The sequence below is a fragment of the Epinephelus lanceolatus genome, chromosome 7, assembly GCF_041903045.1.
Source record: "Epinephelus lanceolatus isolate andai-2023 chromosome 7, ASM4190304v1, whole genome shotgun sequence".
Taxonomy (NCBI): domain Eukaryota; kingdom Metazoa; phylum Chordata; class Actinopteri; order Perciformes; family Serranidae; genus Epinephelus; species Epinephelus lanceolatus.
In genome coordinates, this window is record NC_135740.1 from 44,016,340 (window position 1) to 44,037,495 (window position 21,156).

The 21,156-nt window shown below is 41.0% G+C and overlaps 1 protein-coding gene across 1 annotated transcript in view; it reads right to left on the reverse strand.

Annotated features, from left to right (window-relative positions):
• Positions 1–471: 471 nt before the first annotated feature.
• Positions 472–21,156, reverse strand: part of nfkb1 (nuclear factor of kappa light polypeptide gene enhancer in B-cells 1) — a 43,467-nt gene continuing 22,782 nt past the window's right edge. Inside the window, 21 exon segments of the mRNA XM_033633161.2 lie at positions 472–1,802; positions 1,910–2,039; positions 2,429–2,592; positions 3,495–3,564; positions 3,936–4,075; positions 5,575–5,677; positions 5,808–5,977; positions 6,077–6,302; positions 7,229–7,306; positions 7,309–7,343; positions 7,527–7,548; positions 7,550–7,656; positions 11,123–11,269; positions 11,379–11,492; positions 11,642–11,785; positions 11,935–12,073; positions 12,232–12,323; positions 15,397–15,501; positions 17,289–17,447; positions 18,456–18,619; positions 18,704–18,855. Coding sequence (XP_033489052.2) covers positions 1,717–1,802; positions 1,910–2,039; positions 2,429–2,592; positions 3,495–3,564; positions 3,936–4,075; positions 5,575–5,677; positions 5,808–5,977; positions 6,077–6,302; positions 7,229–7,306; positions 7,309–7,343; positions 7,527–7,548; positions 7,550–7,656; positions 11,123–11,269; positions 11,379–11,492; positions 11,642–11,785; positions 11,935–12,073; positions 12,232–12,323; positions 15,397–15,501; positions 17,289–17,447; positions 18,456–18,619; positions 18,704–18,855 — 2,547 coding nt within the window. The 3' untranslated portion in view covers positions 472–1,716.

The following is a 21,156-nucleotide window of genomic DNA, read 5'->3' on the forward strand; positions in this document are numbered from 1 at the left end:
TTTAAATTCATACTTTTGGGGTAGGTGGTGGCAGTGGATTACATGTGTTTGAAATACTTGACGGTTACACTGAGATTTTGTTCTGGTGTCCTGTTCTTTTGTGTGTTTCGTGGATATATATATACACATACTGGATGTGTGTATGTCTTTGTTTATTGTTGTTCAAATCAATAAAAAATACTGTTAGAAAAAGAATAAAAAAGAAACCTGGGAAGAAATGTCCCACAAATTGCAAATAATTCCTAGATTTAGAAAGGTCTTTTTCTAAAAAAAAAATAAGAAAAAAGCTAGGGAAAAAGTATATAACAATTATTATTACATATCTAAAATTATGTCACAGAATTACTAAAATTTTCCTTGTTTGTTTGTTTGTTTGTATTTTACTTTTTTTATTATTATTTTTTTAAATAATATTCTTGTTTTAAATTATTCTTTTTTTTTTTTTTCTTAATTTCATCCACATTTTTTGGGTGATTTCTTCAATCACTGCTCGTTGCCTTCTTCCCACGTTTTTGAAAGAAATCAAGCCAATTTGTTCACGTTTCAAAGGGTTAAACCAATCACAAGGGTCTTGGGTGGCACTAAAATCAGGATGCACTGACGGTGCTGTTGCAAAATTGTGTTGACAGATAGCAGAAGGGAGGAGAATTCTAAAATAGGCAGCCAATAGCAGGCTTATACCAACAATCTACATCCTGTGAGTCAGGTTAGATTGGTTTAAGTCCCTGTAGGAAATAAAACAGCCCTCTCATTCATTACAAGGCTGGACGTGAGCGCAGACTCTGGGTAAATTCATCTGCAACATTAGGGCTATTTTGCAGCAGTTTCCCTCCTGATTATCACAAGAGAAGAGCTGTAAAATCCTGTTTTTGGTTTTTGATAAACCCTCACAGTTACAGATATTTAACTCAAACTGGACGTCTGAATTAGATTTAAAACACGTCCACACAGACGACTGAATGCTTAACAAAGAGCTGTTTTCACACTCACACTCTTTTCACTTAAAGAGATCTCTTCACAGCCAGTCTGAACTGGAGGAACCATTAGAAACACCAACAACTCTCCATATGAACATTTGAGCGTTGCATTAAAACAGATTTGCAACAATCTGAACCGATCGTTTCGGGCAAATTTCTTTACAATCATTTCAGTATCAATAGCACCTTTCCCCCTGCAGACAGACGATACCTGCTGCAGAAAAAACAAACCGCAGCTCAGAAGACTTTTGCTGCTGAGAATCAGTCGTCCACTTTCACTCTGTCAGATCTGTCCACTCAGCAGCCAACAGAACATGATTCCAAATATTATACAGTCGATCAAATCAATACTTTTCCCTACCACGTGATATCTGATGGACTCTGCTTGCTTTTTGTTTTGTTTTTCCGAGTGAATGATTCCTTCAAACCCACAGTGATTTCTTTCTTTGTTCAGAGAGGAACAAGAAGCAGATTTACATTCTTTGGTGGAACTATTGGAGTGTAGTGTGGGCTGAAACCTTACTAACTAATATGTACGTTACAAACATCTTTTCTGTCTCATCAGGTTAAAAATAACACGTTTAATTAAAAACAAATAAAATGTTTGTGATGAGAAACTGTTTCCTCTGAACTCAGCTCAGCCCGGAGCGATCGATCAATAAATCAATCACTGGATGGATGGATGGATGAATGAGTGAATGGATGGATGAACCCAACTGGGGACGGACCAATGGGACGGTCACGCTGTGGAGAGCTCCACCCCGCTGTCACAGACCCCGCTGTCGATCCGAACGTCCGTCTTCAGATCGTGAACCCGAGAATCACCTGCAGAGAGAGAAACAACAGCTGAGTGGACCTGTTGTTACGGTGATGGTGTTTAAATCAACAGGACAGTCATGTGACCGGACTGTAACCATCATGTGTCTGCTCACCGCTCATCTCATTGGTCATCTGTTCCTCATCGTCGCTGTTGCGCAGCGCCTCCTCCAGGATGCTCAGAGCTTTACAGTCTCCGACTGCCCTCAGACCAGCCAACAGGTCCTTGATCGTCCCACCTGACACCTGCAGGACAACAGATTAACATGATGTCAGCCTTTATTAAGCCTCAACTTTATTCATCTACACAGCATTTTTCATACAAACCTGCAGCCTAAAGTAAAAGCAAATAAATAAAAGCAAAAACAAAACAATGAATTAAATTTAGCATGACAAAAAATTACAACAATAAAATTAAAAAAATAATTGATAAATAAAAGTCAATATAATAAAATAAAATAAAAAACAGGGAAAAACAATGAAAAAAAAGATTAAAACTTAAAAAAACTAACATGAAAAACAGTTTAAAGAGATGATGGTTACCAGTTTTATTGAGTAACCCCAGACACAGAACACAAACAAACCAGTCATGTGACAACCGTTTGTGTGTGTGTGTGTGTGTGTGTGTGTGTCACCTCGTAGCTGTCCAGCAGTGTTTTGGCGGGGGAGGGGCTCAGCCTGAAGGCTGTGTTAAGGATCCCAAGACCCAGACTGTGAGCCAGATTCTCCCAGCATCCTTCACTCTCCAGAGCGCGACACACCTGCTGCTTCACCTCCACGTCCAGGCTCACCAGGTCGCCTACACACACACACACACACACACACACACACACACACATATGTATGTATATTCATACACACACAGATGGTGCATGACGTAAAATACAGTCCAGACTTTCTGTAGGTGTCAGATTTAAATTTAGATTTAAATTCCAACTCATTTATTTATGAATAACTTTTATATTGTGTCTCTATCGTGTCTTGCTTTTGTCTTTTATTGTGAAATACTCTGTGACATGTGGTCTAAAAGGTGTGATGTAAATACACTGCGGATTATTGATATTCTATTTGAGTGGGTACAAATAAAAGTATTATATTATTGATCGTTAATAAGCTTCCTTTTACGCTGAACCTGACACTGATTTATTTTTAATCATAGCTTCAGTGTAGACAAAATTATTAAGCTCAAAAATTTGAAAACAGTCTGATAACTGACAAAATGAAATGAAATAATAAATACATAACTGTATGCATGCGCTCCTTCAGAGCATATAAATACACATGTATGTGTAAGTATGTGTGCTTTTTAATTTGCTTACTTTTTTATTTGTCTGTTTTTTTTAGATTTATTTATTGGTTTATATTTTGTATCACTGATCAATTTCATGTTTTATATTTTTATTATTTATTCAATGATTCTGTTTTTTATCATTCATTTATGTGTTCCTTTTTTGATGATGATAATTATTATTTTATTATATCTTTTAACAGTAAATAGTTACAGTTTTTCATTCATTATCACTATATTTATTTATATCTTTAATATATTTTATAATACATTTTTATCTGTACTCGTCTGTCATATATACATTTTTCCTGTTCTTTTCTTTTAAATCTATTTTTTCATGTACACATGGAAATGTTCATGCATCTTACATATCATCAAGTGAGAAATGATGTCCGATTAGAGATTAAACTCACCTGGAGGAGGGACGAAGGATCTGTGTGGAGACTTTGGTTCATACTCTTTACCATTCAGAAGCTCCAACACCTGAGAACACAAACGCCGTCATGTAAACTCTGCATATTTTAGATCGTGAAAATAAGATGAGTTTATTTCTGTTCAGCCACCTGTTGATCATTATCTCATCATATTGAGGCTTTGAGAATAAAACCAAGGTTGGGTTTGATGTGAAAGGTTTGTTGTCTAAAGGACGTATGAGAATAAAATATGTGTTAGTACACTTCTACATCACTGCAGCACTGTGAGAGTTGAGTTAAAGTCACTGAGAGTTCAGCAGAGACAAGATTTTCAGCTGCTCTTTATACTTCAGTAGTTACCAGGCTCATTTTTGAAAGTTAGATGTTAACAGTTAAAAGTAAACGTCTCTTGAGTCGAGGTGCTGCAGGAGGACGGTGTACCTGAGTGGTGGCTGCCATGTTGAGCGGAGTGGTTCCTGGGATGTAGCCTTCATCTTCATCCTCATCCTCCCTCTCTTCATCACAGGAGTCTTCCTCCTTGAAGAACAGAGGCTCAAAGTTCTCCTTCTTAGGGTCTGCACCTGGAAACACACACAGACAGTAACATGTCAGTCAAGCCTTTAAGTTACTACTACTATTTCAGACAGTAAAAATATAATGTTATGCTTATTTCAAAGGTCCAGCGTGCAGGATTTAGGGGGATATATTGGGGGCATTAATTTGGAAATTAAATATAATAAGAATGTTTTCTTTAGTGTAAAATCATCTGGAGATCTATGGAGATCGCCATGTTGCTCCGTCATGACTGCACTGCTGTATTTCTACAGTAGCCCAGAACGGACACAAGCCCTTCAGCAACAAGCACCATCAGAAAAAGATTTATTTCTTAATATGAAACTGCTTTATTCAGTGTTTTTATCTGCTTAAATCACCTGGTCTGTTTACTTTGGAGAGGAGGAGACCTTTGTGGGTAATTTACCTTCCAGGAAAAATATCCTAAAGGTCGAGGGCCACATGCACAAAGCATCTTAAGTTTGCTCCTTAAGTGTGACACTTAAACGATTTCATGAAATACCTTGCCAATTTCTGACTGGAAAGATCCTGTTGCATAAAACCACAGAGCAATCTTAAATTGTAACGGGGTGTGCAGCTTTGGAAAGTTGAGTGATTCAGCTCCAGATGGTCACAATCATTAATTGACCTCTGGTAAAATTTAAAGTGCCAAATCAGTTGCTCATCAGTGTTCCACTCTTCTCGGGATGCCTTAATATTTCTCATTTATCTCCATAAACTCAGCCATGTTGCCGTTAAGATGGAGCCAGAGGTACGTTATGTTTTTGTCCTTACTTTGGTTACTAACGTTCTCTGTGCAATGGTTAAATAAACTGTGAGCAATTCCTTAAGTATAAGACCAAGATAAGGAGGAAAACTTAAATCCTTAAGTAAACATTTTACGGAAACCTAAAGGAGAAGACTTGAGGATGTTTTGTGCAACCAATTTTTTTTAACTCTGACTTTAAGGGAAATCTAAAGTTAAGGTGGATCTTACATTCATTTATTCATTCATTCATTCATTTTTTGCAACCACTTATCCTTGCACAGGGTCGTGGGCATGCTGGAGCCTATCAGAGCTGTCACTGGGCAAGAGGCAGGCTATACTAATCACCAGACTATCACAGGGCTGAGACATAGAGACGGAAATTCACGCTTGCGCCTATGGGAAATTTTAAGTAACCAATTTATCTAACGTGTCGTGCATGTCTTAAGTTATAAGAGAAAATAGGTGAGCACACATTAGCAAGTGCTAGGCTAAAGGCCTGTCTCCAACATGCCAAACAGCGTCGGAGAAACACCGCTTTGTAACGTGAAACTGCTTTATTCAGTGTTTTTATCTGCTTTAATCACTTGGTGTGTTTGTTTTAGAGAGAAGGAGACCTCTGTGGATAATTTGCCTGGTTGAAATCTGCAATCTTCACCATTTGACGCTACTTAATTCCCCTGAATCTCACACACTGTTTCTTTAAACCAACATGGAACACAAGGTCCTTAAAGTGTAGCCAGCGTGTCCTGTGTGTCGTACCTGCAGCCATCAGGAGAGCTGTCAGCTTGATGGAACCCCGCCCTGCAGCGATGTGGAGGGGGGTGGAGCCATTAAAGGTAAGGGAGTCCACCTTGGCGTTACCCTGACGACAGAAAACATCACACGCTGTTAGATGTTACTGGGTACAACCTGAACCTGACAGCTGTTCGTGCTGTATCCGCTCTCTGCTCACAAATACCCAGTCTGCCCAGTAAACCCAGTCCGGTCAGTACCTCCAGCAGCAGGCAGCCGGCCAGCGACACATTCTCGGCCTCGGTGGCAAGGTGGAGGGCGGTCCGTCCACAGCTGCGCTCCTGAGCCTCCACGTTGGCCCCGCCCTCCAGCAGCTCCCTGAGAGAAGACAGCTGATTGGCCAGGACTGCCAGGTGGATCGCACACAGACCTGTAACCATGGAAACAGACAGACAACGGATTGTCGAACACGTTAAACATTCAGTCTTCCTCTGCGTGTGTGTGTGTGTGTGTGTGTGTGTGTGTGTACCTGCTGTGTTGGTGTGTTCCAGCAGCTCTCTCAGCTCTCTGTGTTTCAGTAGAAACTGGACCATCCCTCCTCCTCCTCCTCCTCCTCCTCCTCCTCCTCCCAGCTGAGATGCCAGGTGGAGCACTGTGTTGCCATGACGATCTGTCAGAGTTGGGTCGGCGCCGGCCAACAGCAGCGCCTCCACCGCCTCCCTTTGCTGGGTGATCACAGCCAGGTGCAAAGGAGTCTGGGATACATGGACAGAGAGGTTAAAGAGGGTATTGTTCCTTTAATTATACTCGCCCCCTCACCAGGAAGCTTCCTTTCCTTACCAAGGTCATTTCCTTGTTCTCTAACTAGAAACACCTTTGCTCCTTGCTTCCCAAACGCTTTCCTGCCTCCTCCCCTCTAAATAGGAAGCTTCCTTCTTAACTCCTTAAACAGAGAGCTGCCTCAGCTGCACTCTAACAAGGAAGTGTTCTCGCTCCCTTGATGGCGCCTAACTCGATCAGTTGCTTGGTCATTGCTTCCAGGGCTAGTGTCCTTTTTGCCTTGTCCCTCCTAAAAAGAAGCTTCCTTGCCCCCATGTGGGAACTTTCTTCCCTTGCTTCCTGACTAAAAAGTCACCTTTCACTCCCTAAATGCGAAGCTTTCTTTGTTGCACTGCAGCTACTAAGCTTCTTTGACCCCTAACTAGGGTAGTTCGTAAATCCAATCTATGGCGTGACTATTTCCGAACGCACTCCAGGTAAATGTCTTTGTCCCCTAGCCAGGAAGCTTCTTTTCCTACAAGGACATGTTCTTTTGTTCTCTATCTAAGGTGCATTTGTAAACCCAATCTGAAGACCAGTCTTGGTGCTCTCCTGCTCCAAGAGTGTGGTGTTCTGAATAACTGAACACTAGAAAGACAGAGTGCATTTAAGTCCCGTCCCCACCGGAGCTGAAAACAATTCATTGCTCTCCACTGACTTTTCTTTGTGTGAAGGTGCCTTCCTGTCATTTACGGCTGCTAGCAAACAACACAAAAATACCTAAAAGCTGCTTTGTGGTGGGATGCACTACCAACATGGTAAAGAATCTATAGCTACGTTTTTACAAGCTGCCGAACTGAAAAACTAAACTTTAAAGCAATTAGACACGAGGCATCAGCAGGAAGAGTTGATAGTTCAGTACCTGGTAGAGGTGGTTCCTCATGTTGAGCACCTCCTCTCCAGGCAGCGCAAACACAACCTGAGTGAGACTCTTCAGCGCTTCTTTCTGGCTGTGGAGAACTGCCAGATGGAGCCCACTGAGAGGAGAGGGAAGAGGATAGAGAAAATGAAGCAGAGACTCACTGTGCTTTGATTTTTATTTCAATCCAAAATATAAAATTGCAAACATGACCTTTTTTAACGAGATCACATAGATGATATTCGAAGACAAGAATAAATAAATTTCAATAGAATATTGTGTGTGTTTTGTGTTTACTGACGTGTCTCCGTCCTCGTCCTGCGCGGTCATCAGGGGGCGCTGTGCAGCCAGCAGGTACGCTGAGTCTCCTGTGACTGAGTACTGAAACAGAGCCTCCAACTGTCTGCTGGTCACCTGAACCAACCGCTCATCTGCATCACACACAAAACATCATTTTAAATTCATTTAATAAAGCACAGCTTAGCAGTAACATTTCATAAAACCTTTGATATGATTCAGTATGAAAACGTTTGTCAGCTTGCTGCCTTTTGAGTCATGATTCTTTTACCATGAATGAAACCTTTAATCACACAGTGACAGTTCCAATAAGTCTGATTAACGTGCACATAATCTAGTTATGACAGAAGGGCTGAAACAATGAGTCAATTAACTGATCAGACTACAAAAAAAATCATCTTTTTTAACAAACTGACGAGAAATAACGGATTCCAGTTTCTCAAATGTACAAATCTGCTTCTTTTCTTTGTTTCTGTGATATTAAACTGCCTGTCAAAACATCATTCATCATGTCACATGCTGTCAGTGTTAACCTAGTAACAACCTGCACCTGTCATGAAGCAGGCTCTGAAATTTAGCCAGCTTGCTTGCTAACTGGCTAACTCAAGTGCTAACTCAAAAACATAGACACATTTTGGAAAAGTAAAAGAGCTGATGGGCAGACCAACAACCCAGCTGACAAAAACTCAGCTGCAAAAAAATACCAAAAACTCCTGGCCGAGTTAAACTCGCAGGTATGAGGCAACATAAAGTATAATCGTCCACTGCACATAAAAATGACTGTTACTGGCCCGAATGTGTTCTCTGCCACGACACCCACTCAAATGAGCATTTAAAAAACCGTCTAAACTTCTGCATGTCTTGAAACAAAAGCATCTGGCAGAGGCCGCACAAAACAGTCAACTTTCAAAGGAAAGAAAGACCATGTGGCCAGGCAGTCGACCATATTTGTGCACCGAGCCACTGTCCCGAACGGGCACTGAAGGCATCGTTTTCAGCTTCGTTCATTCGCTTTTGACATTTTGCTGTAGTGTTGTCAATCAATTTTAAAGACATATGCAAATGCTGTTCATGGGGCCTTGGCATGGAAAAGTTCAGAAATTCCTGTTCCAGACCAAACAATTCTTTCATTAATCAAGACGATAACCAGCAGATTTATTAATTAAAAACTATGTTTAGCTACAGCCCTAGTGTAAAACTGACACCAACTCTAAATCTGAATGAAGATCTAAAATGTGTCCTTTAGCTGAGATGACATGAACATACAGTACAGGCCAAAAGTTTGGACACACCTTCTCATTCAATGCGTTTTCTTTATTTTCATGACTATTTACATTGTAGATTCTCACTGAAGGCATCAAAACTATGAATGAACACATGTGGAGTTATGTACTTAACAAAAAAAGGTGAAATAACTGAAAACATGTTTTATATTCTAGTTTCTTCAAAATAGCCACCCTTTGCTCTGATTACTGCTTTGCACACTCTTGGCATTCTCTCCATGAGCTTCAAGAGGTAGTCACCTGAAATGGTTTTCCAACAGTCTTGAAGGAGTTCCCACAGGTGTTTAGCACTTGTTGGCCCCTTTGCCTTCACTCTGCGGTCCAGCTCACCCCAAACCATCTCGATTGGGTTCAGGTCCGGTGACTGTGGAGGCCAGGTCATCTGCCGCAGCACTCCATCACTCTCCTTCTTGGTCAAATAGCCCTTACACAGCCTGGAGGTGTGTTTGGGGTCATTGTCCTGTTGAAAAATAAATGATCGTCCAACTAAACGCAAACCGGACGGGATGGCATGTCGCTGCAGGATGCTGTGGTAGCCATGCTGGTTCAGTGTGCCTTCAATTTTGAATAAATCCCCAACAGTGTCACCAGCAAAACACCCCCACACCATCACACCTCCTCCTCCATGCTTCACAGTGGGAACCAGGCATGTGGAATCCATCCGTTCACCTTTTCTGCGTCTCACAAAGACACGGCGGTTGGAACCAAAGATCTCAAATTTGGACTCATCAGACCAAAGCACAGATTTCCACTGGTCTAATGTCCATTCCTTGTGTTTCTTGGCCCAAACAAATCTCTTCTGCTTGTTGCCTCTCCTTAGCAGTGGTTTCCTAGCAGCTATTTGACCATGAAGGCCTGATTGGCGCAGTCTCCTCTTAACAGTTGTTCTAGAGATGGGTCTGCTGCTAGAACTCTGTGTGGCATTCATCTGGTCTCTGATCTGAGCTGCTGTTAACTTGCCATTTCTGAGGCTGGTGACTCGGATGAACTTATCCTCAGAAGCAGAGGTGACTCTTGGTCTTCCTTTCCTGGGTCGGTCCTCATGTGTGCCAGTTTCGTTGTAGCGCTTGATGGTTTTTGCGACTCCACTTGGGGACACATTTAAAGTTTTTGCAATTTTCCGGACTGACTGACCTTCATTTCTTAAAGTAATGATGGCCACTCGTTTTTCTTTAGTTAGCTGATTGGTTCTTGCCATAATATGAATTTTAACAGTTGTCCAATAGGGCTGTCGGCTGTGTATTAACCTGACTTCTGCACAACACAACTGATGGTCCCAACGCCATTGATAAAGCAAGAAATTCCACTAATTAACCCTGATAAGGCACACCTGTGAAGTGGAAACCATTTCAGGTGACTACTTCTTGAAGCTCATGGAGAGAATGCCAAGAGTGTGCAAAGCAGTAATCAGAGCAAAGGGTGGCTATTTTGAAGAAACTAGAATATAAAACATGTTTTCAGTTATTTCACCTTTTTTTGTTAAGTACATAACTCCACATGTGTTCATTCATAGTTTTGATGCCTTCAGTGAGAATCTACAATGTAAATAGTCATGAAAATAAAGAAAACGCATTGAATGAGAAGGTGTGTCCAAACTTTTGGCCTGTACTGTATATTTTATTCATAATCACAAGTTGGAGGTTTGATCATCTGCTGTGTTTGATTAAAGTCCAAATTCAGCTGCGGCAGGGTCTGAGTTAATGAGTTAGTGTTTCTCTGTGTGTATGAAAACAGTCAGTACATTTACATGCACAGTTGAGTGGAGCAACAGTTACAGCTTGACTAGGACATTTAACTGGCCTACTGTCCTTGTCCCAGTATACAAGCACAGGAGGGGAATCCATTTATTGAGCCAAGTATGTGCGACTCCTCTACGATAGGTGGAGATATGCCCCCTTTCAGCTTGTTAGTATTGGACCTTTTTCCTGTTGACCTACTACGTCACAGACCAAACAATGGACAAACAAGTTAGCTACGGTTAGCTAGCAGCTAACTGCTACCATGGTGGACAACTTTATAGCTCTGTACATTTGGTCCGTCCAAAAAGTCACGGCTCTGGATGTAGATTTCTCCATGTTGTTACCGGCTTCTTCTTCTCTTACACATTTAATGCTATTGGACTTCCGGGTCAAAGCCCAGGGCAGAAACTGTGGAGCATGCTCAGAGAACCAGTTTGTGTACGATTTTAGTCGGACTAACATGTTTACATGTAATTTAAAAGTCCAGTTTTCGTCGGACTGACACAATTAATCGATTTTCTCTGATGTCATGTGGATGCACTGAGTGTGTACGATGACGGCAGGTTGTAGCTGTGTACCTCTGTGTGGCTCTGGCTCCTCCTCAGTCCTCTCCCCTGCCTCGAGGTTTCCCTTCAGGGCTGAAGTTCTCAGCACGACCCCCGACCCCGAATCATCATCTGGATCACTGTCGTCGCTGCTGTCGTCTGCTGCGCCACTCTCAGAGGCTTCAACACAACATTTCCAATTAAGAATTAGGATCTTTGGTTTGGATGCAAGTGCATATCGTGGTGTTGTGAAATAAAATAGACTGTAGATTTCAGTGTTATTTCTCACCATGTTTGATGCCTCCTCCTGCCAAACCAGCTGAGTATCCTGTGGAGAAACCTCCACCTCCTCCTACTCCTCCTCCTCCCCCATAGTTGTAGGTAGTAAAGCCCTGAAAGTAACCTGAAATCAAACACACCCACAACATCAGCTGACAGTCTTGTGATGATGAACAACAGTGACATGAAGATGGTTTATATCTTCTACTTTTCTGAAACATCCAAACTGTCAATGACTCTCCAGGTTTTCCAGGCTTGTGGTGCTGATTTTACCTCCTCCTCCCCCAGAGCCGGGTCCTCCTCCTGCAGCGGGACCTCCACCTCCTCCTCGGTACAGACCTCCACCTCCTCCGTGACCGCTGAAGTCCTGGAAGTTTGGCAACGTCTTCTGTCTCTTCCTCTGTACCTCCTCCTTGTCTGAGCACACACAGGAACATGAGTGTGAGCATGTGCACAGGTGAGCTTTATGTCACCACAACAGTGTGTTTGTTGGTTGGTTGGTTGGTTGATGCTCTACTGTGACACTGAAATACCAAATGATCTGAGGGGGGAGTCACCTGACCTACCTATGATCTGAGGGTGGTAGGTGAAGGGTTTGGGCTCGCTGGTCTCGTTGTCAGACTTCCTCTTTAGCTGGACAAACACAGACGTGGGCTTCTGCAGGTTCTGGTCTCGATACTTCGGAGTCTTGAACACGATGGCGAACTAACGACAGAGAACACATCATCAAATCACAATATATCGCATTATATCTTGTCGCAATATTCAGCGTATCCCGACATATTTAAATCATGGTAATAATGTATCGTGACTTCCTTGTGTGAAAACTATTAACAGTAGTGCTACTACGTCCTCGTACGGACCTGTCTATGGACATCTGTCGGGGAGAAATCTCCCAGAGCCTCCCAGGTCAACCCCGAGTCATCTTCTTCATAGAACCGAACCTGGATATCATCTGGAAACACACACACACAAAACAATTTACACTACTTTTAACTCAACATTTTCTTTTTAGAAATACTGGTGTTCTCTAGATTGTGTTTTTCTTTCATGTCTGAAATCTCTGTCGTGTCTTCGTCCCCATTATTCTAAAGAAAACAGCAACACCTCCATTCATTCAGAGGTTAAATTTAGATTTTGTACAATTTGGTTTAAAAACTGTATCAAAATTATTTTTTCTGCCTAATATAACATCAGTCCGGGGAGCTGTGGGCCTCTGACCACATGTTGAATGTACAAACTAATGTTTGTTGTTGAGGCGACCTCAGTGTAAATCCATGAGCAGCTGAACTGGAGGATTACAGAAACTGAGTCCAGATCAGCTGCTGCCGCTCTGCCAAGATAACTAAACAAACAAAAACAAAGAAGAAGAAGAAGCAGGACACAAAAAGAAAATGATCCCAGTCTGAGTCGGTCTCTTCCTCCTGAGGGATTTCACGTATTATCGGAGGGGAATTCCCTGAAGCTGGACTTCCTCCAGGAGAACAAACAGCTGCTCTGACGAGGAAAAACTGTTCACAGATCCACTTCACTGCATCCAAATAAAGCTTCAGGGAAACAACACAAATAAGATCTCTTCAGCTGCTGTGCTAAATACAATTAAATATGATTTAAATGCTAAAAATCAGCATGACTGTAATAAATGTCATGTTTTTGTGGATGAATACACCCTCAGCAATAAACTCATATTTCCTTTCAGTGTCCATCAGACTTTCAAACTCCTTTTAAAGACCTGCAAGTGTTTCTAGTGGATGAAAATATGTTTATCATTTTTCTGAATATCATTTTTTTACAAGCATGTACTCGTAAAGAAATTATTTCTATGTGGGCTGGCTGCAGCTGGGAAATAAACCTGAGAGTAAAGAAAAAAAAACGTGAAAATAAAACACTAACTGGTGTTTTAGTCTTTCATGTTCATGTTTACCAGTGTGACTTTACCGATCCTAACAGTCAGTAAGAAAAGCAGCTGATCACTTACATCTCCTATAAGGGTTTGACTAAAGAATTAATTAGGGATGGATATCGTCAGGATATTATTGATATTGATATGGATACTGATACTCTAATGACAGGAAAATGTTAAGTATATTCTTGTTTTATAACAATATATATACATACTTATAACAGCAGCAGAGCTCCAGGCACCAAGGTAAAAAATACAATCTAATATTACGATATATCTGTAACTTATAAAGTTACATAATGTTACGTTAAATGGCAAATAACTTAAAGCTAAAGACAAGTAGCAAACTAATCCCAGTTAGCTGCAATTCGTTGGCTGAAATGACGTTAGCTAACGATAAGGAAGCACTATAACATCAATGAATTTCCATCATGGGTCCCAGCGCCAGATGTGGGCCCAAGTTTGGAGCTCTGTGGCAGGACCCTGTTGATTAGCTCACCCGCCATCTGCAGTTCATGTTAGTAACCCTACCTGCAGTACTTCCTGTCCTGTCCAGCTTTTTGCTCCACCGCATGAGTAAATTAAGCAAAGTTTGAGCTCACCACACCTCAGGTGTGATCACTGAGCAATCTGTTTGAATAACTGCATTGTTTTTTTTTTTTTGTTTTGTTTTTTTTTGTATTTATTTAGTTAGTTGGATGCTTGCACGTCTACAGCAGCTGGATGCCCGATGCTTTAACTTTTTCTGCCTACACCAGCAGCTAAAATAAAACCAGAATTACTGCCTTGGTGTATTGCCTTCATGAACCAGTCACCAATTCAGTATCTGACCAAATGTCTCACCTTCTGTTCCTGAGATATGACGCTGAATAATGGCCAGAAAAGGGTTTTATGCAGAACATTATGATGTCACAGTGAAGTTGACCTTTGACCTTTTGGATATAAAATGACATTATTTTATCCTGTTAGACATCTGTGTGAAATTTTGTCATAATCAGCGTATGAATTCTTGCGTTATGGCCAAAAACATCATTTGAAAGGTCACAATGACCTTTGGCCACCAAAATATAAACAGTTCATGCTTAAGTCCAAGTGGACATTTGTGCCAAATTTGAAGAAATTCCTTTACGGTGTTCTTGAGATATCGTGTTCACAAGAATGAGACACTCGAGGTCACAGTGACCTTGATCTTTGACCGTTGACCACTGAAATCTAGTAAGTCCATTCCAAAGGTCAAGTGGACATTTGTGCCGATGTTGAAGAATTCTCTTACGCCGTCTTTAAGATATCGTGTTTACGAGAATAAGGTAGACAGATGGGGGTGCGTACATACTGTACTTACTTACAGACAGACAACCTGAAAACATAATTTTGACTAATTAACCTTAAGTAATTAACCTTTTGCTGCCTATCGATGTGTCTGTGGGACACTCGCACTGCTGCTATGAAAAGCTACATGAGTATAAACAGGTGATGATGATAGATTAGACTCATCTGCGGTTATTTTCCCAAAAGAATACCTTGTCGTAAATGAATCGAGGTACAGTACGCAGCAGAGAGTACAACCGAAACCATAAATATACAGTATGTTCCTTTACTTTCAAAGCAGCCTCTCTGAAAAATAAATCCTCCAAAAGTTTATGTCAGAAAATAAACAATAGTCAATTTTTTTTATATATTTGGTTGTGATGAGATTTCGAGGCTTTCAAGTCCTAATTGCTAAAGAGCCTCTTCACTGATAAAACCACTCAATGCTCCTTTAAACACGTGTGTGCAGAGGATTCAATGAACCGTCCAGCAGGTGGTGATATTATCAGCCGATAATCACCAAGATAAAACACCTAATTTACATTTCCTACACTCACGATATCACTGTGAAAGTAGAGAAACTCTTAACGTCCGAGCTGATACGAACTGAAAATGGAAATCTGTTTTTTCTTTTAATCCAGTCATCACTTTACAGAAACCAGAAGAGGAAAAAGCTTCATATGAATCAAACCTGTGACTGAGTCTCAGCTTTGGGGTTTTTCTCCTCTGATTTTTTGGGGGGGTTTTATGTGTTTTTATGTTTTTTCAGTGTTGCTGTAAAATGTACTTTAGAAACAGTCTTTATATGAAGTCTCACCTTTCTGGACTTTGTCACAGAGCAGGTAGACCTCCTCTCCTCCACTCACACAGCCGGCGGTTCGATCCATCCTCACGATCTTCAGGTTGGAGGCGTTCGGAGCCTCTGAGGGAAGAAAGACAGAAACACAGCAGGTCAGTCAGTGGAGGAAGAAAAAGGCTGTGGGTTCAGAGACATAAATGCAGCTGCAGCGAAAAGGTGTTTTCACTGTTAAACCTTACAGTATTTTTCTAATCTACATTTAATTTGGACTAAATGTGTCCTGGAACTTTCCCAAGGACTCCTGGAACATCCTCAAGAGTCTGAAGACGGTCTTCAAGTGACTAAAATAAACTTTACTGTAACATTTGACAAATGTTTGTCCAGAAATGATGAGGTCAGTCTGTCCAAGGAATTTAATCTGAACAGTAGCTGCTGAGATGAAGCAGAAGATGAACACTCCAGATTTTAAATACCCCCTGGGCCTTTCCCCTCAGGACAAACTTTACTTGTTTAGCTCCACGACTGTTCAGACTCTAAGAATAGATTGTCATCAGTGTGCTGTTTGTTCTGTTCAACACATTCATATTGTGGCTGTCGTGAACTCTGCACCCTCTGGGGGGGACCACCAAGGGTTTTTACAAATGTTGGATGACGAAAAAAGAAACAAGATTAAAAAATTAAACTTCTCAGCTTTAGTCTGAATCTAAAGTGAAAGCGCAAAGCAGTCCTGAGGTGATGAATTTCAGTCTTCTGAGAGGAAGCTGCAGCGTACGGAAACCAAACCAGCAGGAAGAGGGAAATGAAACCAGGCGGTCTGTCACGACTTGACAATAATCCTCAGCTACAGAGAGTCAACTGTAGACCCGTTCACTACGGAGGGTGTAATCAGAGCTCAATAACTTAGACCTGCAGTAAGTTTTATCCCATTAAATCTCTAACCATCTTATGCTACTACAGTACAACAGCCCTGCAATGGATAGATATTGTTCTGACTTGTGTTATCTGCAATAAATGAGGTAACAGTTTGTTTCAGAATCAGTTAAAGTACTGGCCTGGTTGTACTGCTGTAGCAGCCAATTCACCATGGTTCAATAACCAACATTGATCCATGATATTACAGTGGTTCAGAGTTCAGTTTTAAATCTAAAGTACAGCTCACAGTAGGCCAATGTCACAAACTATCATTTAAAAACTTCTTCCCAAAGTATCATAGTAAAGAAATACCAATAAAACACAGGCGTGACCTGCAAACTGACTTCTGTCTTTAAACCTCTGTGATAAAGCTCTCAACACTCAGAGTGATTAATAAATCTATACATCTATTAATAATTCATAGATTGTTGATTCTTGCCTGAATTAAAAATCTATTAATCGACTCCAGAATGTACAGAATTCAGCTGCCAGGCTGCCATACATTTTAATCATAGAATTTTTATCGTATCGGTGTAACAACAGTCTGTTTCCAGGTTTAAATGCTTGTTCAGACATCATGTATGTTTTCATTCATGTTTCTTCCTCTCTTTATTTTTCCTCCACACACACAGATGAGCCTTTTTCTGTGGTGAAAAATGTGACTAAGATCATGTATGAAAAAGCAGGCTGGCAAAATGTGAAACTAAGCAGAAAATGAAACTTAATTTTGTTGTGGTTTCATACTAGAATCATAAATTAGAGATTTAACTCTCAGGTAGTGCCCACACTGCAGACTTTTCTGAAGATGGGTTATAAATATTCAGCATGTTTGATTCGGACAGTATTCTGAACCCCTCTGGGATCTTGCATCAGCTAATGAGTGAGCAGCCTGAAGAAGGAATCTACAAAACTGCCAACTAGCTGTCCTCTTTGAAACAGGATTAATGAAAGCAGCCTACAGTGTCTGAATGTGTAACTGTGTGAGAGTTCAGACTCACTGCTGTCGTAGATCGGTTCAGACACGACAGGCTCGAGTCGTCTAGAGAAACCTCCGTCACTGTCGGGGAGGAACGCCGTGAACATGAGCCGAACAACGCTGAGGTCCATTTCTTTAGCCTGAAGAGATGCCGCGCTGTTGATCACACTGCGCTGGTGGTCTGAAGAGAGCGATGGGGGACAGACGTACTTTCATTAATTGAAAAAACAAGGTGAGAAAAAATAAAATAAAATACAAGGCAGAGATAAAAAAAATATAAGAAAATGGTTGATATTTTATCAGGTTTTTCATGACTGGACAAAATGTAAGGAAAGATTAAAAAAATATCCTCACTTTTAGAAAGCCTTCTCCCTTTCCTAAAACGTCCACACATTCCTAAAAAGTCCTCACCTTCCTGAAACGTCCTTGCTCTCCTGAAATGTCCTCACTTTCCTGAAACGTCCTTGCTCTCCTGAAATGTCCTCACTTTTCTGAAACGTCCTTGCTCTCCTGAAATGTCCTCACTTTTCTGAAACATCCTCACTTTCCCGAAACGTCCTCACTTTCCTGAAACGTCCACACATTCCTAAAAAGTCCTCACTTTCCTGAAACGTCTTGCTCTCCTGAAATGTCCTCACTTTCCTGAAACGTCCTCACTTTCCCGAAACGTCCTCACTTTCCTGAAACGTCCACACTCTCCTGAAACGTCCACACTATTCTAAAATGTCTTCACTTTCAAAAAATGTTCTCACTTTCCTAAAACATCGCCACTACTCTAAAACATTACTTTTCCTCACATCATAAAACGTCCTCACTGAATTTAAAAATTCCTCACATTCCAAGAAATATACTTGCTTTCCTAAAACTTCCTACCTTTTATTAAGTGTCCTCACTTTTCTTAAAAAGTTCTTACTTTCCAAAACATAACCTCACCTTCCTCAAACATCCTTATTTCCCAACTTTCCAAAAAATGTCCTCACTCTCCTTAAATGTACTCACTTTTCTAAAACATCCTCACTTTGCAAAATGTTCTTTCTTTCTTTCTTTCTTTCTTTCTTTCTTTTTGTCTGTCTTTCTTTCTTTCTTTCCAACATGTCTCTGCAAGTTCTATAAGTTCAATAGGTCCTCTAAAAGTTACCAGAACAGGATCAAACACACACACACACACACACAAACACAGAGGACTGACCGGTGAGGTCTCGGGGGACTCGGACTTCCCCCTGCAGGACATCGATTTCAGGGTGGATGGAGACTCCACAGTTGTATCCCAGCCTGAAGGCCTCGATCATCCTCTCCTCCAGAGTCTTCGCCACGTTCTTCTTCGTCACATGAAGGATCCCCAGGTTAGGAAAACTAAGAGAAACACACCTGTGAGTCTCACACCTGACAGGTTCATACCTGTATTTACATTACAATCTCTGAGTGGTTCCTGCAGACCTGATGTTGGAGTCTTTGGGCTGTAGGTCGGTGATGCAGATCCCTTTGTCGCACTGTTTTCCCACCAGACTGTGAGCGTGGAGCTGAGTGACGGGGGTCAGCGCCGTCACCAGCTGGACCACCACCCGGGCCGGACCCTGGTAGTTACAGATCTGAAACACAGACGGATTTATTGACAGTAGTTCAATAAATTACAAAACAACATTCTTTATTTTTTTGCTCCTGATATTTTAACAATCACCTGGAAAAAAAGGAGGACGTGACTTAAACTGTACTGGGTCTTAGGTCCACGCTGGATCCATAAAAACTATAAGACCTGAGGGTCGAGGGATCAAATACAAAATCTGCCTTCTTATGCTTGGTTTTAAGTTTATTTTTTAAGCTTCAGAATCCAAATCGATGCAACAGAATCAGACATATCATCCATTATTTTATTCCACATATTCTTGAATTTCCCCCCTGGCAGATCAATAAAGTGTATCTTATCTTATTCTTCTTTCTTGTTGAAACCTGGGGTCTCATTTATAAACACTGTGTACATAGAAAACGAGGCTACAGTTTTGATTAGCTCATGTTTCACAGAAACACCAGGCTTCAGCAAAAAATTGGTGAATTTAACTTCCACTTCCACTGGAATTTAATTATTTCCAAATGCATCCTGTGTGTTGATAAAATCACTGATGCCTGTCATAAATCTTTGATATTTTAGTCATTTTTCACAGATAATCAGCATGTTCTCCACGTGTAAGTCCAGCCAACCACAGCTCCCATACAAAGACATATTCAGCTTTATGAACACATAACGTGGTGTATTGATTATGAATACAGTCCATCTGATGCTGGTTTTGTTTCATCACTGTAGCCAGTATCTCACTATCACTATCCTCATTCAGATTTTAAGAAGCTACAAATTATATTCAGCCACAAAATAAGTCTGAAAAGCTGCAAATCAGAACAGAAGTACAGAGAGTTGTTGACTAGAGATGATACGCCGTCTCATGGTGGTCACTTCCTGTCAGCGTTACAGATCAGAAGTACAGAGATTTGTTGACTAGAGACGATACGCCGTCTCATGGTGGTCACTTCCTGTCAACGTTACAGATCAGAAGCACAAAGAGTTGTTGACTAGAGACGGTACGCCGTCTCATGGTGGTCACTTCCTGTCAACGTTACAGATCAGAAGTACAGAGAGTTGTTGACTAGAGATGACACACCGTCTCATCTAGTTGCATTGGTGGGAACTGGCAGGTTTTCAGAACGCTGCACGTTTCATCTCGTCTTGACGCAAATCTTTGGTCTGAACTAACACTTCGCCAATGTTGTTTCTCTAATTTTTGGTAGTACATCCAACCAGCCTTGAAGACACAGACGGCTGTGTCTCAGAGGTAGAAGAGGTAGTACTGAAGACTTTCTGCATGAACAGTCACAAACCATCTCAGGGAAGCTCATCTGCATGCAAAAGATTGGAAGACATTTAGGAATTTAGCAACACAATCTACCTTTTTCATCAGCTGAGGCTTGAACTCACAAGCTCTGAGACTAAGGATCAATTTCTATCTCACTGAGCTAATTAGTCAGTGACAATTCATATGTAGCTTCACAAATTGACTAAGCCAGACGTGCAGGTTTAGCAGCCGTCCATGCATGGAAAAGCAGATTTCAAACCACTGTAAAAAATTCAGTTATTAAGACAAAAATCTGAAAATAAACATATTGCATCTAGACAGCATGGAGATGTTGGTAATTTGTTTGTAACAATGATTGATTTGCTCCATAAGTGAAAAACTGATGTTTAACTAGTTGAGCTATGTGCAAAGTGAGAAGCCTCAGATGGTTTCACACTGAAGTATTGACACTGGATCTTTGTGCAAAGTTTGGTTTATTTTCAAGCATGAGAAGGCAGATTCTCTAGCAGAAAAAAGACTTGAAGATGCTGCACAGTGATCAGTCACGCTCAGGCAATTTTAAGCAATAAGCTGGAGCACAAGAAGATAATTACATTACAATGTGAATTCTGCACCAATTGAGGCTCAAATCCGCAACCTCTGGAACCTAAGACAGTCATCTACCACTCTGAGCTAATTGGCAAGTAGCAACTCAAAAGTGGCTTCACAAATTGAGTAAGCCATTCACTGTTGTGTAGGAAAGCAGCCATCCATGCATGGAAAGGCAGATTTGAAACCACTGTAAAAAATTCAGTTATTAAGACAAAAATCTGAAAATACACATATTGCATCTAGACAGCATGGAGATGTTGGTAATCTGTTAGTAACAATGATTGATTTGCTCCATAAGTGAAAAACTGATGTTTAACTAGTTGAGCTATGTGCAAAGTGAGAAGCCTCAGATGGTTTCACACTGAAGTATTGACACTGGATCTTTGTGCAAAGTTTGGTTTATTTTCAAGCATGAGAAGGCAGATTCTCTAGCAGAAAAAAGACTTGAAGATGCTG